At 41.0% G+C, this 13,101-nt stretch overlaps 1 protein-coding gene across 1 annotated transcript in view; it reads left to right on the top strand.

Annotated features, from left to right (window-relative positions):
- The window catches only part of RFX7 (regulatory factor X7), a 51,986-nt gene that overhangs the window by 21,335 nt on the left and 17,550 nt on the right, over positions 1–13,101 (top strand). Inside the window, exons 2-4 of the mRNA XM_080350864.1 lie at positions 740–773; positions 8,597–8,679; positions 9,406–9,528. Of these exons, the coding sequence (XP_080206990.1) occupies positions 740–773; positions 8,597–8,679; positions 9,406–9,528 (240 nt within the window). The remainder of the gene's footprint in view (positions 1–739; positions 774–8,596; positions 8,680–9,405; positions 9,529–13,101) is intronic.

Raw genomic sequence — 13,101 nt, 5'->3', positions numbered from 1 at the left:
AGCTCCTGCTCCTCGTCAGAACAATAAAATGCCTTCAGCTAATGCAGTCAGACCATGCATGTGAAATCCCGCACCCTTAAGAAACAAAAGCTGCTTATGGGTGTATTTGTATGATGTATAATAAGGTCCATACTATTTGCACTCCTTGGCACATGTGCTGAGCTCATTTATGGCATGCTTTAACACAGTCCCCACCCAGTGTCGTCTTAATAAGCAAACGGAGAGGTAGTGAGACTAACGTGGAAAACTCCTGCATTGCCTGTGGGATACCAATTGTTTGCTTTGTAGAGCTCTTTGGAAAGCTAGAAATAAATGCCTTGAAGTGGTGGGATTTACTGGAGCCTGTGGAGAGGAGGATGTTAATTGTGTTACAGATGAACAAGTAAAATGCATCTGAATTGTGGAAGAGCTTACAATAAAAGTCATGACATCCATCCTGGCTGCTTTGCAACTTGGGATAATAGCTCCCAGTTGCAATGATACTTCATTAAAAAAAATACAGCTCTTCTATAAGAGAGCAAAACAGCAAGAATTCTAACAAACAGTTAAGTTTGGGAGTTTGGGATGGGTTTCTACAAAAAATAGCCAGAGGAGTATTCTTCCATAGACTAGCAGGATATTTCACAGCAGGAGATTAAGCCTGTAGTACAGTGATAGAAATTCTAATATGTAACATTTTTGTCATTGCTGTTTAGATTAATTCAAGATTTCTATTCTCTCTTTCTTCCCTCACGTCTAGCAAAACTGTACAATCTAAAGTGGACTGCATTTTGGTAAGTACAACTCCAGAATGCTTTTTAATATTTAATAAACTGCAAGACTAAAATAGATGGCTCTGGAGACTGACAGCTATTAGGACGCCTTTCCTTAGCAGTGCTTTAAGGTACTGCTACTAAATGTGATCAAAATTAGTCCAAAACTGCCAAAAAAAGACAAGATGTAGGTTTGGTGTTTGTTTTCCATGAAAGTATTGACCTCTTGTTGCCAGCCGCAAGTGGCTCTGATTGCTGCTTGTCAAACTGTCAGTATAGATACAGCATAAAAGGTGACTTACTGCTTTTGTAAGCATGATTTTATTAAATGCAAGATTGTTTGTTGCACAGATCAGAGTATGCAAGAAGCTAGTTGTGCCTTCCATTCCATTGCTCCTTAAGCCTTTAATGACAATTATTGTTGCTTTTGTTGGTGGTTCCTTGCAATATTTAATTCATGGCCAGTGCTGCATTTTAAGGAATGAACAAGATAGAACTGCGTGTTTGCACAAAACCAGGCAGACTAATGTTCTGATCTGTGAAAATCTTGCAGGTGTCTGATAATTATTAGTGTTTGGTTCTGTGTTGTTTTTGGATCTTGCTGACTTCAAAATTTGCACATCATCTCAGGTACCTTCCCAGAAATATGCAACTCTATAGGTCCTGTTGGTAGGTCAGCTATATTACTAAGGAAAGGGAGATCATATTTTTTGAAGAAGGAAAACCCTTGCAATGCATAAATGTCATCTTCCTTTGTGCATTAAAATAATAGGATCTAGACAGTGATAAGAGATTATTTCTAGGAAGCACATATTGAGCACTAACTCAGAAAGAAGATTTATTTGTTTGTTTTTAATAGTGAGCAGGCTGTGAATTTCTTTAAATCGGAGCCTGAATTCATAAATCTTAAGACTGGAAGGGACTGCTTATTCTGACTTTCTACCTTCAGCATTTCATCCAGAACTACCAGCGGGTAAGATAAAAAGATGACATAGACAACCATCTGGATACTATCAAGTAGAATCTGTTCAGCTGTATGGCTGAGCTAGATAAGAATACTCCTTCAAGTCATATTATCAAAGGCTAATTCAGATGGCGCTGAACTCTCTTTCCTTAAAATGTTGTCTTAATTCATTGTGGTAAGAGGTTTAAAATAAGCTGTATTGTTGTATTGCTAACAAACTTCAAACCCAGTTTTGCCTATGCTTAAAAATTTTTGGATGCATCCAACTAAAATAGCAATGCAAAAATGTCATTTTTGTCCACTTTATTCCTCATTGACATTTGTGGACACGAAGCAGGTGTCTGAAGATCTTCATTTTTTTGTGAGTCTTCAGTGGCAAAGGGACAAATTGCACTTGTAAAACTCTTTTAACACGAGGTTTTTCCATAGCGAAAAATGGGAGGTGGGATAGATGTTCCTAAGTAGCACTGGAGAGGGAGTAAATAAGTAGGAGGTTAACTGGTCATCTGCTTCTTGGAAATCTGTTCTAAGAAAATGGAATTACACTAAGACTATTCTTGCGTTAAATTCTGCAGATTTGTGGCCCTAGGGTACTGAGGTAGGGACGATCAGTTTGTGTGAGCCCATCATTTGTGGAGGTCTCATCCACTGGAAGGATGCGCTGTTTTTCTGAGTAGTGCTCTTGGAATCAAAGCATTCTCTATAGCCTGACGTGGAACAGAGTCCTGATGTCTGATGGTCTGTCCAGATGTCCTGATGGTCTGATTTTCTGTTCCAGATGCATCCTTGTGTGTCCTGCTGATGAGTTCAGAGGAGCCTGTCAACAGTGGAAAGGCCACTCTAGGTTAGCAAAGGGAGATCTGATGCTGTTCAGGTAGTTTAAAAAAGAAAAATCCAAGACCAGAATAGTTGCAGGAAATAAAAATCTGGATTCTGGAAAAATGGTTTCTTTTTTTTCACATGCTTTTGGAAAGCTGTGAGCTGCAAGACAGAATCTAACACTATGTTAAAATAAAAGGCTGTGCCTATATAACTCCAAATAACTTGCTTGGAGCTTCCTTGCAGCGCTGTCCAGCTTTGTGCTGCAGGAGGGAGATGAGCAGGTTGCTTCTTTGTGGAATGTAATGGGCTTGTCAGAGCATCCTGTGACTGAGGTGCCAGCTGCCTGCAGGATCCAACTCCAAGCTTATGGGCAGGCCAGAACATTTCCTTTAAATACACATTCTCACATGTTTGGTTCAGACAGAAACATTTTCAGAGCCTTTGAGTCAAGCCTCATGATGCATAAAGGGGTGATGTCCTTTGTCTCCCTTCTTACTGTAAGGATATTTGGGACTAGCTTTCAGTTATGTTGGGAGGTGCTGACAAGACGCTAAAGCATTTAAACTTGATCAGTTTGCTGGCAAGACAACAACAAAAAAACGCCCATATAGAAAAAAATCAGACTACCTTTGCTTCCATTTGTGTTTGGTAGCACCAGTCACAGCCGCAGTGTGCAGAACCGCGCACAAATGCTCTTTAGTACATACAATCCTTGTTCAACACAGGATAGTGAGAAAGAGAGAAATAGGAAGAAGAAGCAGAGGTAATGGCAATAGACTTTGTGGAGGGAGTAGCAGGAGAGGACTACAGAAAACAGCTAGTGTAAGGGCACTGGGACTGCAATTACTCATACAAGAGACCAGTTATCTGCCTTTTATTTGTTATACTGCACCACTTACATTCTGACATACTGTCAGTTTCTGGAAGATCATAAGAAAATCATTGTATGCTGTGCAATCCAAAAAAGATAATTAGCAAGAATTGTGGTGTAAACAGCCATTAAAAATTCATTATAACATCTTTTTAACTGTAGTAAACATGTCTAGCAGTAGACTCTCTTATGACTTCGCTTGTTATATTTGCTGCCACATACTAAGTGAACTCTTGAACCCGCTGTTTAAAATGGTGTGCTCCATATAAGCGCTCAGCAAGAAGGTTAAGGTTGCTTTCCTTAGTCCTCTGAAAAGAGGTCAGTGCTGCGAGAGAGCCATGAAAACCGATGCTGCTGGTGGCTGGAGCAGGTGCAGGTGAGCAGGAGCTGATGGAGCAATGCGGCTCGGTCCTGCTGCTGAGAAGGTGGTCGCTTGTCACTTGTCTTGTTGGCCCTACAGGAGACAGGCAGGAGCTCTGTGAAGCTTTGGCAGCTGTGCTTGGACACTGTCAGTATAAAGCTGCCATGTGTTTTTAGGGCTTGTTTCGAATATTTAGCACCTGAAATATGTTTCTACTTGTGTTCAGCTAGGGCATATCAAGTGTATTTATTAGCAGCTTTTTAGAATAATAGGTTCTGTTTCAAGTATTATCTATTTTTGTTTTGATCATATTTCCAACAAACCATCTGACCTTGAGCGAATTATTTAACCTTTGCTTCTTGTTTCTCTATTCATGAAGTGGGGAGATGATTGCTTGACTACTTTGCTATTCTTAGCCTGGTTGTTAAATAATAGATGTTTGTTCTGCTGAAGTATGACAAGTTTTAGAACCAGTCTGCCAGTAGGTGCAAGTTACATTGCCATTGGCATAGCCTTTTTTACTTCGATTACGGTATAGTAATCTATAAATACTCAAGATGTGGAAATATTAAGATCAGTCCCTGCTCTTTAAAATAGTAGTCTTGCAAAAAGCTTGCAGCAGTGCCTCTGGCCTCCTGCTCCCCTTCACTGGAACGCAAGGACAGAAATAACCTGTAATTCTGCCTTCACTGTGGAAATAAATAGTTCAAATTTGAATGCCGTTTTTCACTGTATTCATTAGAGAAGTTGTAACTCTACTAATGGTTCCTTAGTATATTCTTCCTCTATTTTATTTAAAGTTTGGCCTGACTAAATATTTTCTTCTTTAAAACAATCCAGAAGCACATTCCCTGGACTTTTCCCATGGTAATCCCTTTTGACAACTTTAGGATTAAACTTCACTAACGTTTGTGACCTGACAGTAGATCAGCAGTCAGATAAAACCAGATAGAGAGAACCAATCCACCAAGGTCAGGACACCTTAAATGGGATTTTGTGATTCTAGAGACTCATGTTCCAATCTCTGTGTTCTCTAGTTCAAGCAGAAACTTGAATAAACTCATGTTTCCTATAACACAAGTTAAGTCCTTAACGACACTCGGTGTTGAACTGATCTTTGTCTCTTTGTGCTGCAAAAAGTTTCAGTGAAAAGTTAGTGTCTCTAAGAATGGAACCAAATGTCAAAACCTGCTATTTTCATTAAAAAACAAACCCAAACAAACAAAACCACAAAAAAAAGCCACAAAAGAAAACCTCAACAAAACCATAAACAACCACATTTTGGCTGTCCTCTTATTTTAGAGCTGTTGATTCGCTTAATCAAAATACCTTTTAGAATAGAAAAGAAAGTTGCTTTTCTTCCTAAGAGATCCTTTTTCTCTTTCTTAGGCAGCAGAAGCACAGATTGATTTGGAGCAGATCTGTGTGGCCACTGATAGTGCAAATATAAACGGAGCTCTGGTTTCATTTGTTTGCTACATGTTTTGTGCATTTCTTAAGCAAACTATATTTGGTAACTGTCAGAACAAAAATGTCAGGTAGACTTCTGCTCCTTTGTATGTTACTGTTTGCTTAGCTGTAACTGGAGGTTTCTAATTCTTTGTCATCAGTTTTTCTGTCTCGGAATATAAGATCACTCAGATACTTGGAGTACTCGATGTATCTTTTTGGCTAAACTGAAGCCAAGTTGGGAAAACAAGTATGAACGCTGCTTGTTCCCCATCTCCACTGAATCTTCCTTCATTTCATGTGGTTCCAATTAGAGGAGATAAATGTGTGAAAACCAAGAGTAACAGAGGTGGTGCTTTCCACCTCACTCCTGCAAGCAGTTTGGCATGCTTGTGCATTTTCCTAATGCAACTTCAAGAAATACCATTTATAAATAGCCTTTGGAGAGCTAGACAGTCTTCGTCTGATTTGATAGAACCAGTCAATCAAGGTCAGGAAACTTGAAGTGTAATTTTTGCTTAGATACTTGTAAGTAGCAGAAGAGAATTCCCCAGACATTTACATTCTGTATGGGTTTTAAAACTACTGTAGCATAAGCTTTAATGGGCTGCGCAAAGGGGAATGTGTCCAAGACGGTGCCAGTATTGCAATCTTCTTTTTGATGCTGTGACTCTCTTCCACTCTATTGACCTATTTTTTCCAGACTATTGACCTATTTGGGAGGTGGTAGTGGAGAAAGTTTAGAGTATATTTTGTGTGTTTGTTTCCTTTCCATATACATCCAATTTAGCACAAATAAAAACTCGGGATTGAATGAATCTTTTTTTCTTGGTCAGTAGTCAGCAGCCCAGCTGAAATGTTCCTCTGCTTTCCCAAATGCTTTTCTGATTGCATTAAGAAATGTGAACGTTTTGATACTTTGAACAGTTGCAGTAGCAGAGTTGTTGCTGATTTCACCAGACCTTTAGCACTGAGAACTGGTGGATGTCAGCTGAGGTTGAAGAGATTGTGTTTACTGAGGTTGTAAACCAAGATTTGAGAGTTTTAGAAATGTTTGGAGAAAACAGTTTATACTGTTTATACAAAACATAATGTTTAACAAATTTTTAAACTAAACAAAACATAATGTTTCCTGAATCCGCTTGCACTGACTGTCACACTCCATCCCTTTGCTGCCACTTCTTCAGTTTTAAGATGATTTTCTCTAAATAGATTCAGTCTCATCTAATAAGCTTAGGTTTATCTAATTATCACCCAGGTAGGATTACATCTGTGAGCTGCCTGTGACTCCTGCCTGCAGTGACCTCCAGTTTGGAGGCGATGGTGCTGTGCGGGGGCTGCCCCGCAGCCGGAGCTGTGCGGAAAGTGCTGCCTGCGGCCAGTTTTTTCTCTACACATACATTGCTGGGTTTTGTTTTGTTTTTTAATTAGAGAATTTGACAGACAGGGCCTGTGTAGCAGCCTCCACAGTTCAGGTAGGACCTTCCCCGCAGCCCTTTCCTTCTGCCAGGACATGAAGCACAAGTTGCTTCAACTGCCATGGGCACTGAGGCTACTTGAGTATTTTTTGATGAAAGGTTTAATGTTGCTTCTAAAACCTTGCCTTTTCTGCTGCACTCTGGCACATCAGATTTGGAAGTGAGAGATTGTCTTCCACCTCAGTGTCAGAGTCATCGGGAATTTTTGGTTTTGCTTTGCCTCAGATGCTATTGCTGCATGGATTAGCGCTTACCGTGCAAGGGAATCTCATCCGAACCGTGTCCTTTGGAATGGTACTTTGGCATTTTCCATTTAAAACAAAAAGCAACTAAGTTTCTCAAAGAAGAGGTCTAATAAATAAGTGCAAATTTTTTTACAGTTGTTAAATTTATATTTTTTCATAAATTAATGATTAAGTTTCTGTAAATTCTTACTTTGAAGAAGGTTCATCTTTTCAGTAATGGGTTTGTTAAAGAAAAACCCACCAGTCCAAATGGTGTGATTTATGCAGGAAGGAAAGAACAGAATTGGACAAAGTCCACTCATTAAGAAATGCCTCTCTGGATATTTGGTGGTCTGGGCAGCACTGCTGTGTAGGCTGTTGTAGAGCCACACAGAAATTGGTATCAGCACATTTCAGGTGTTTGTCAGAGGAAAAAAACAAACCAAACCAAACCCAAATGTTGTGGTTTGCTGCAGCTTATAAAAGCAGCGAATCCAGTGTCTGTTACCTGGCTGCTGCTGGAAGTGTTTCTCTTGGCTCTGAGAGCGTCTGTCGCGTTGCTGGTGGCCCAGTTCTGTGCAGCGGTTTTGCGATGGGTGTAGACGGGGGATTAGCGACCGCAGGTCCCACTGGCCCTTGTCCAGCGTCTGGGGGGACCCTGCGCTGGGCACAAAGCCAGCGGCGGGGCGGGAGCTCACCTCCCCAGCACTGCTGTCCGATCTGGGCCAGCTCACGTGAGGTGGACCTGGACAGCACTGCGGCACGGAGGGAGCCCTGGCTACAATGAAATTTAGGTTTGTAGTTTCCCTGCTCTTTATTAATTTGTAGCTGAAGCAAACAGCTGGGTCTCACTCCCTGTCAGTCCTGCTCTCGTCTTTTCTCTTCCTTTTGGAAAAGCTTACATTGGCAGTAAGACACCAGTAAAGGAAAAGAGAATTAATTGTAATCCAGAAGCTGTATTCTGACATGAACAGGCGTCATGGGAGGCTTTGAGTTTGTATGTGGCAATCACTATTTGCATACACCAGGTAAACCCCCCCTTGTGTCTGATCCTCAGCTGGTATCCTCTGGAGGATGAGTCCAGCATCACTGAGGTTCATGATAACTGAACGGCTTGTATTCAGTACCTGTTCAGTAAGTCTGATTTCCAAAGCAAACAAACAAAAAAAACCCCATATGTATAGAGAGAGATTTTAAAATGAAATTGAATGAAAATTGGAATCTGTGATGCTTACCTATTAATATATAGTGGATTGCAGGATCAGGTCTGACATCCTGCGTTGTTACAGCATAGCTGGTTTTTGATACTGCACTCTGAGGTGCTCCTTGTGTGCTCTGAGAAGATAAAGCTTTCATGTTACATGTCTGCTTACAGAAGTGATCTATTACTGACATTTTTTCCAGATTCTACTTTTGTTGGACATGAATATTGAAATGGTGACCAGTGATTTCTAATTCGTGATGGCGTGCCAATAAAATAGAAACTCACGTTTCTAGTGCCAGAGTGCTCACAGTCACATTATTTCACATATTGTCTTGTTTAAAACTCTATTATTTAGGAGTACACTGTTGGATGACAGTTTTTAGCTGTCGAGCTCAACTCTTATTGTTTGCTTTTTCTCTCTCTGCCTCCCCCCACCCTTTTCTTTTTAACTAAAACACCTTTTTTATCTAGCAAGACGTTGAGAAGTTTACAGACCTAGAGAAACTCTACCTCTACCTTCAGCTGCCTTCGGGTCCCAGCAATGGAGACAAAAGGTACGTGTGTGAGTGTGTAAGTGTGAGCAGTTAGTATTGAAAACTTACTTCTGTGGCACTTAACTGCTGAGGAACCATTCACATAATGTGTTTGGTAGCAGAAGCAGCCTTTTTTAAACATTAAGGACTCTTATTTTCCTGAAGATAGCTTTTTTTAAACTTTTATACCTTTTGTGCGTGAATAGCTTGTAAATATAAAACTCCTAAAATACAGGAGTCATCAGAGAAAGTATTTTGCAGCCGAAGTGTGATCGTTCCATTGCTTTTCATGTAGGAAGTGATAATACAGCAGCACAAATGTAGTGGGGAAATGAAGGAACTGCTGGTATTTCTGGTAACATTTGTTTGACAAAAGGAGGTCTAAGAAAAACAGCCTGCAGATCACAACATCAGAGTTAGTGTATGTTCCCAGTTGGGTGGTTATAGGCAGACAGGTGCCTGCAGGAAGCACTCAGGGCTGCCTGTAAGCAGGAGGGTGAACTCTTGCCCATCACTGTCTGCTCATGTCTGTAAATCAGTCAAGAACTGGAGTGTGGAGTCTTTGTCAAATTGTAGATGAAAGAGGGCAATAACTGCTGCCCAGGCCTCAAGGAACAGCTAAATGTGTGAGGTAGTGGCTCGTTGTCTCTGTCTCTCCACCCATGTAAGCAGACAATTATTAAGTCTTGTAACTGAGGAGGAGCTGTGGAGCGAACTCTTCATCAGCACTGCTTCTTCTTTCACTAGCGATCAGATCTCCATGTCGTCCAGCCGTGCCCAGCAGATGCACGCCTTCTCATGGATACGGAACACCTTGGAAGAGCACCCCGAGACATCCCTTCCCAAGCAGGAGGTTTATGATGAATACAAGTGAGTGCTTCCCGACTGGATCTGTACATACGGCTTTAGCAAGTGTGGCTCTTTGACGCTGACTGTACTGGTACTCCACTGATGTACAAGTGTGTATAGCAGAACAAGGCCTTATGTACATACTAGCTACAGTGAGGCAAACTGTATTCGTTATTTCTGCCATGGAAGATAAGACTGTAGTGTTTAAATTGTGCATTACATATGCTGAAGGAAAGGTACAAGTATTTCTTAACAAGTAAATATCTGTATGAATATTGTTTTTGTTTTGAGGACAGAGTGGCACAGATAAAAAGCACCATTTACTATCTTAGAGTATGCTTTTGTCTGCTTCTATATACGTACGTATATGACTGCCTTAAAAAGGATGAGAGGCTTAATTGTTCCTCCTGGAAATGCAGCTATTTTGCACATAAGATCTAGCCCATCACACCTTTCTTTCCAGAATAATGCATAATTATTGGACCTTTCTGCAGCAAACCTGATTTCTACAGAGGCACAATATATCTGAATATGTATGAAACCAGTAACCAAGGCCACTGTGAGTCTGTGTTGTCAAGTGTCAAAGCTACCATGTAACGAGAAAGCGATTAGCAGCAAGGGAGAGGGAGCTGTCTGGAAGTTGGATTTGAATTCATTTACAGAACATTCCCCACAGGGGAAAAAAAAAAATCATCCTCAGCCCAGTTGCCTGAAGATGAATAACAGATTTATGATCTAGTTGAATATTTCCATAATCTGAATGACTTCAGTAATTTGCAGCGAGCTGAGTCCCTTCACCTCCTAAGTGCCTACAGGATTCAGCCCTTAGTAATTGTTATTGTGGGGTTGCCTTCTGCGAATACCTGCTTTTAATTAACGCTCTCTGGTCAAGTTTCTTTACTCTGAGTGAACTGAAACATGATGGCATTCGCTTGCCTGGGGTTGATCAACATGCACACACCTATTCTGAGATCTCGCCACCGACTGGAGCGGTGACGCAGCCGGGAAGCGCAGCCAATGCACAGACGTGCTGGGGTGGCCAATCCCCGGGCAGCAGCCGCTCGCACAGACACAGCAACAGCGGCAGCTGCTGTGCGGGAGAGAGATGGGAGCGTTATTCTTAAATATATTTCTTATTAAATAATTTATGGCCTGCTTCAGCAACAAATCTGCTTGGCTTCCATGCTGTGCCAAGCTGCAGATGCCCGGAAAAATCGTCATCTACAGATTGTGGAGTGTGAAATTTGGATGGCTTTTGTATGTAGCTGCATCAAGTATTTGTGTATTGTATTTTTTTTCCTAACAAAATAAGGGTGGTAAGCAAATATTCAGGAAAATATCAAATGTTTGGAATCTGTTCTCCTTTGAAAGCATCTGTTCTGTTTTTAAAACATTCAGTTTCTTTGAATATTTTCGTGAGTTATTCTTGCACACCAAAGGAAGAGTAGTCTTGCAGTGGGAGGTGGGGACAGGCATATAAATAGATAAGAGAGTTAGTCTCAATAAGTCATTTTTCTTTGCCTAAGAGTATTAAGACCTCTCAAAACTCACTTTGCCGTATTAACAAGTTACCATTTCTCTCCTGTGTGTGCAAAGACAGATATTGCATGAGTGCACAGTGAGCAAGCGTATGCACTCTGCACATCTATATCAAAGTTACAAGGTTTCAGAAGAGTGCCATGTCATACCAGCATCTATATTCCTACTGTAAATTTTAGTCAAAATAAACCTTGCAAAACCGTTGGGCTTCTGCATCACCTTTCATGTGTGTGGGTTTTATTGTGGGTTTTTTTCTTCTTTTTGATTTTTTGTTTTTTCCTTCTGTGAAGAGGGAAAAGCCAGCAGCTTAGAAGCTTGTGCTCCACACGAGTCAACCATTGAGAAGTGTCGATAGTGTTCCAGCTCCTCTACCTTTCAGTAGCCTTTTCTCGCTGCGCTTATTCAACACAGTGGCTCTTTTTCCTGTTTTCTTGCTCTGAAATTTAATTGTGAATTCACATCTATAAGTGGATAAAAATTAATTGATTCATCGTCCTTTTGAAAGGCATATAATAAATGAAAAATGCATCATAAGGCAGTAACAGTTGGGAAGGTTGAGAGCTTGCAGCTGAATTTCAGAAAGAAGGCAGACTAGAGCTGGTTCACCTCTGGTTGGTGCTGCGACGCCGCTTGCACTGGCAGAATACGCTGGGCTGTAAGAAGCTGTGTTTCTGTTGGGCACACACGGTTCTTCTGCCAGCTGTCTCTGGGAGCTGTTTGGGGATACAGCCTGGAAAACACGGGAACTCATGGGGAGGTCTCTAAGGTGTTATCTAGCGTGCAGAAAGTAGATGCTGCTTCCCATCAAATCCTTTCAATGTTTTCTTGCAAGTTGGTTTTACTTGGGAATCTTCTCCCTGTTAGTAGACACCCTTCTGGAGGCAGCCGGGTGTAAATATAGCTGAGTGCAGGAAACTAGTATTTCAAGTGTAAGTGCAGTTCTGCAGTACTTATGCAGACAAAATCCCTATTTGCCCACAAAATGATTTGTTGAGCTTTCATTAAACATTTGGGTCCTCTTATTTTGCTTCTGCTAGTGGCACAAAGAGAGAAAGTAATTCATATTTAAGTTTGGTACTCTGAAGATTCAATTGATATGCTTAATATAGACTAGGAGGTCTTTGAGTCAGCCTGTATCTCTTTCCTTCAGCCTGTGAATCACTGATCTTTGCTTTACTGGCTGATGGGCCTGTTGATGCCACCTGATGCATAGATTACATGCACTAAGTGTTAAGGATGTTAACCAACAAGTTAGAAGGCTATTTGGAACCTATCACAGAAGAGGGCAGTAGGTATAGGAATACCATGTGAAACAACAGACACAAGATAGATATGATTGTGTTTGATGGAACTTAATGCATGTTTTTATATAGAACTCCCTGATAGAAACAGGATGGGACCTGTTGTTGTAAAATCCAGTCCTCTGTCATAAGCAACTACCTATATATTCATTTTAAAAGCTAATCAAACTCCATTTAAAGCAGTTGTTTCCCACCTCTGCTGCTGCCCTTGGGAGTCTGAGCTGCAGTTTTGTTCCTCTGATGGTTTTCAGACATCTGTTTTCCACCTTGCCTGATTTTTAGGCCTTATTTCTGTGCCAGCATTAATTGTCTATTTAATGAGAACCTACCTCTTCCTAAGGTTCTTCACTCTAACCCATTTTTAGAGACCAGTTGCTTTTCTGGATTGGATAAGCCAAGATCTTTGTGTCATTTCATGCAACAGATTCTTCATAATTTGCTATTCGTAGTGGTTTCTCTGCCTAGGAAGCTATGTAAGCTGAGCCGCGTAGCCTGACTGTCTTCATTGGCGTTTAGGTTGATCTTTTTTGTGGTTTAATTCAGGTGCACTCCTAGTATAGTTTGTCTCCAGTACATGAAATTCAAACATCTTAGGAAAAAAAGAAAAGGCCTTTTCTTCTTATCATGTAGGGGAGCTCTGTACAAGGGAACATGAACAACCGCGTGCCCGTTGTCATTCCTGTCTCTACGTAGACCTTCCCTTCCCCCATCTGTTTCCCACCCACCCTTCAAATAAGCAAAACAGCTCCTGGGC

This window comes from Nesoenas mayeri (assembly GCF_963082525.1).
Source record: "Nesoenas mayeri genome assembly, chromosome: 11".
NCBI lineage: Eukaryota > Metazoa > Chordata > Aves > Columbiformes > Columbidae > Nesoenas > Nesoenas mayeri.
This window is presented reverse-complemented; position numbering and strand designations above follow the sequence as displayed.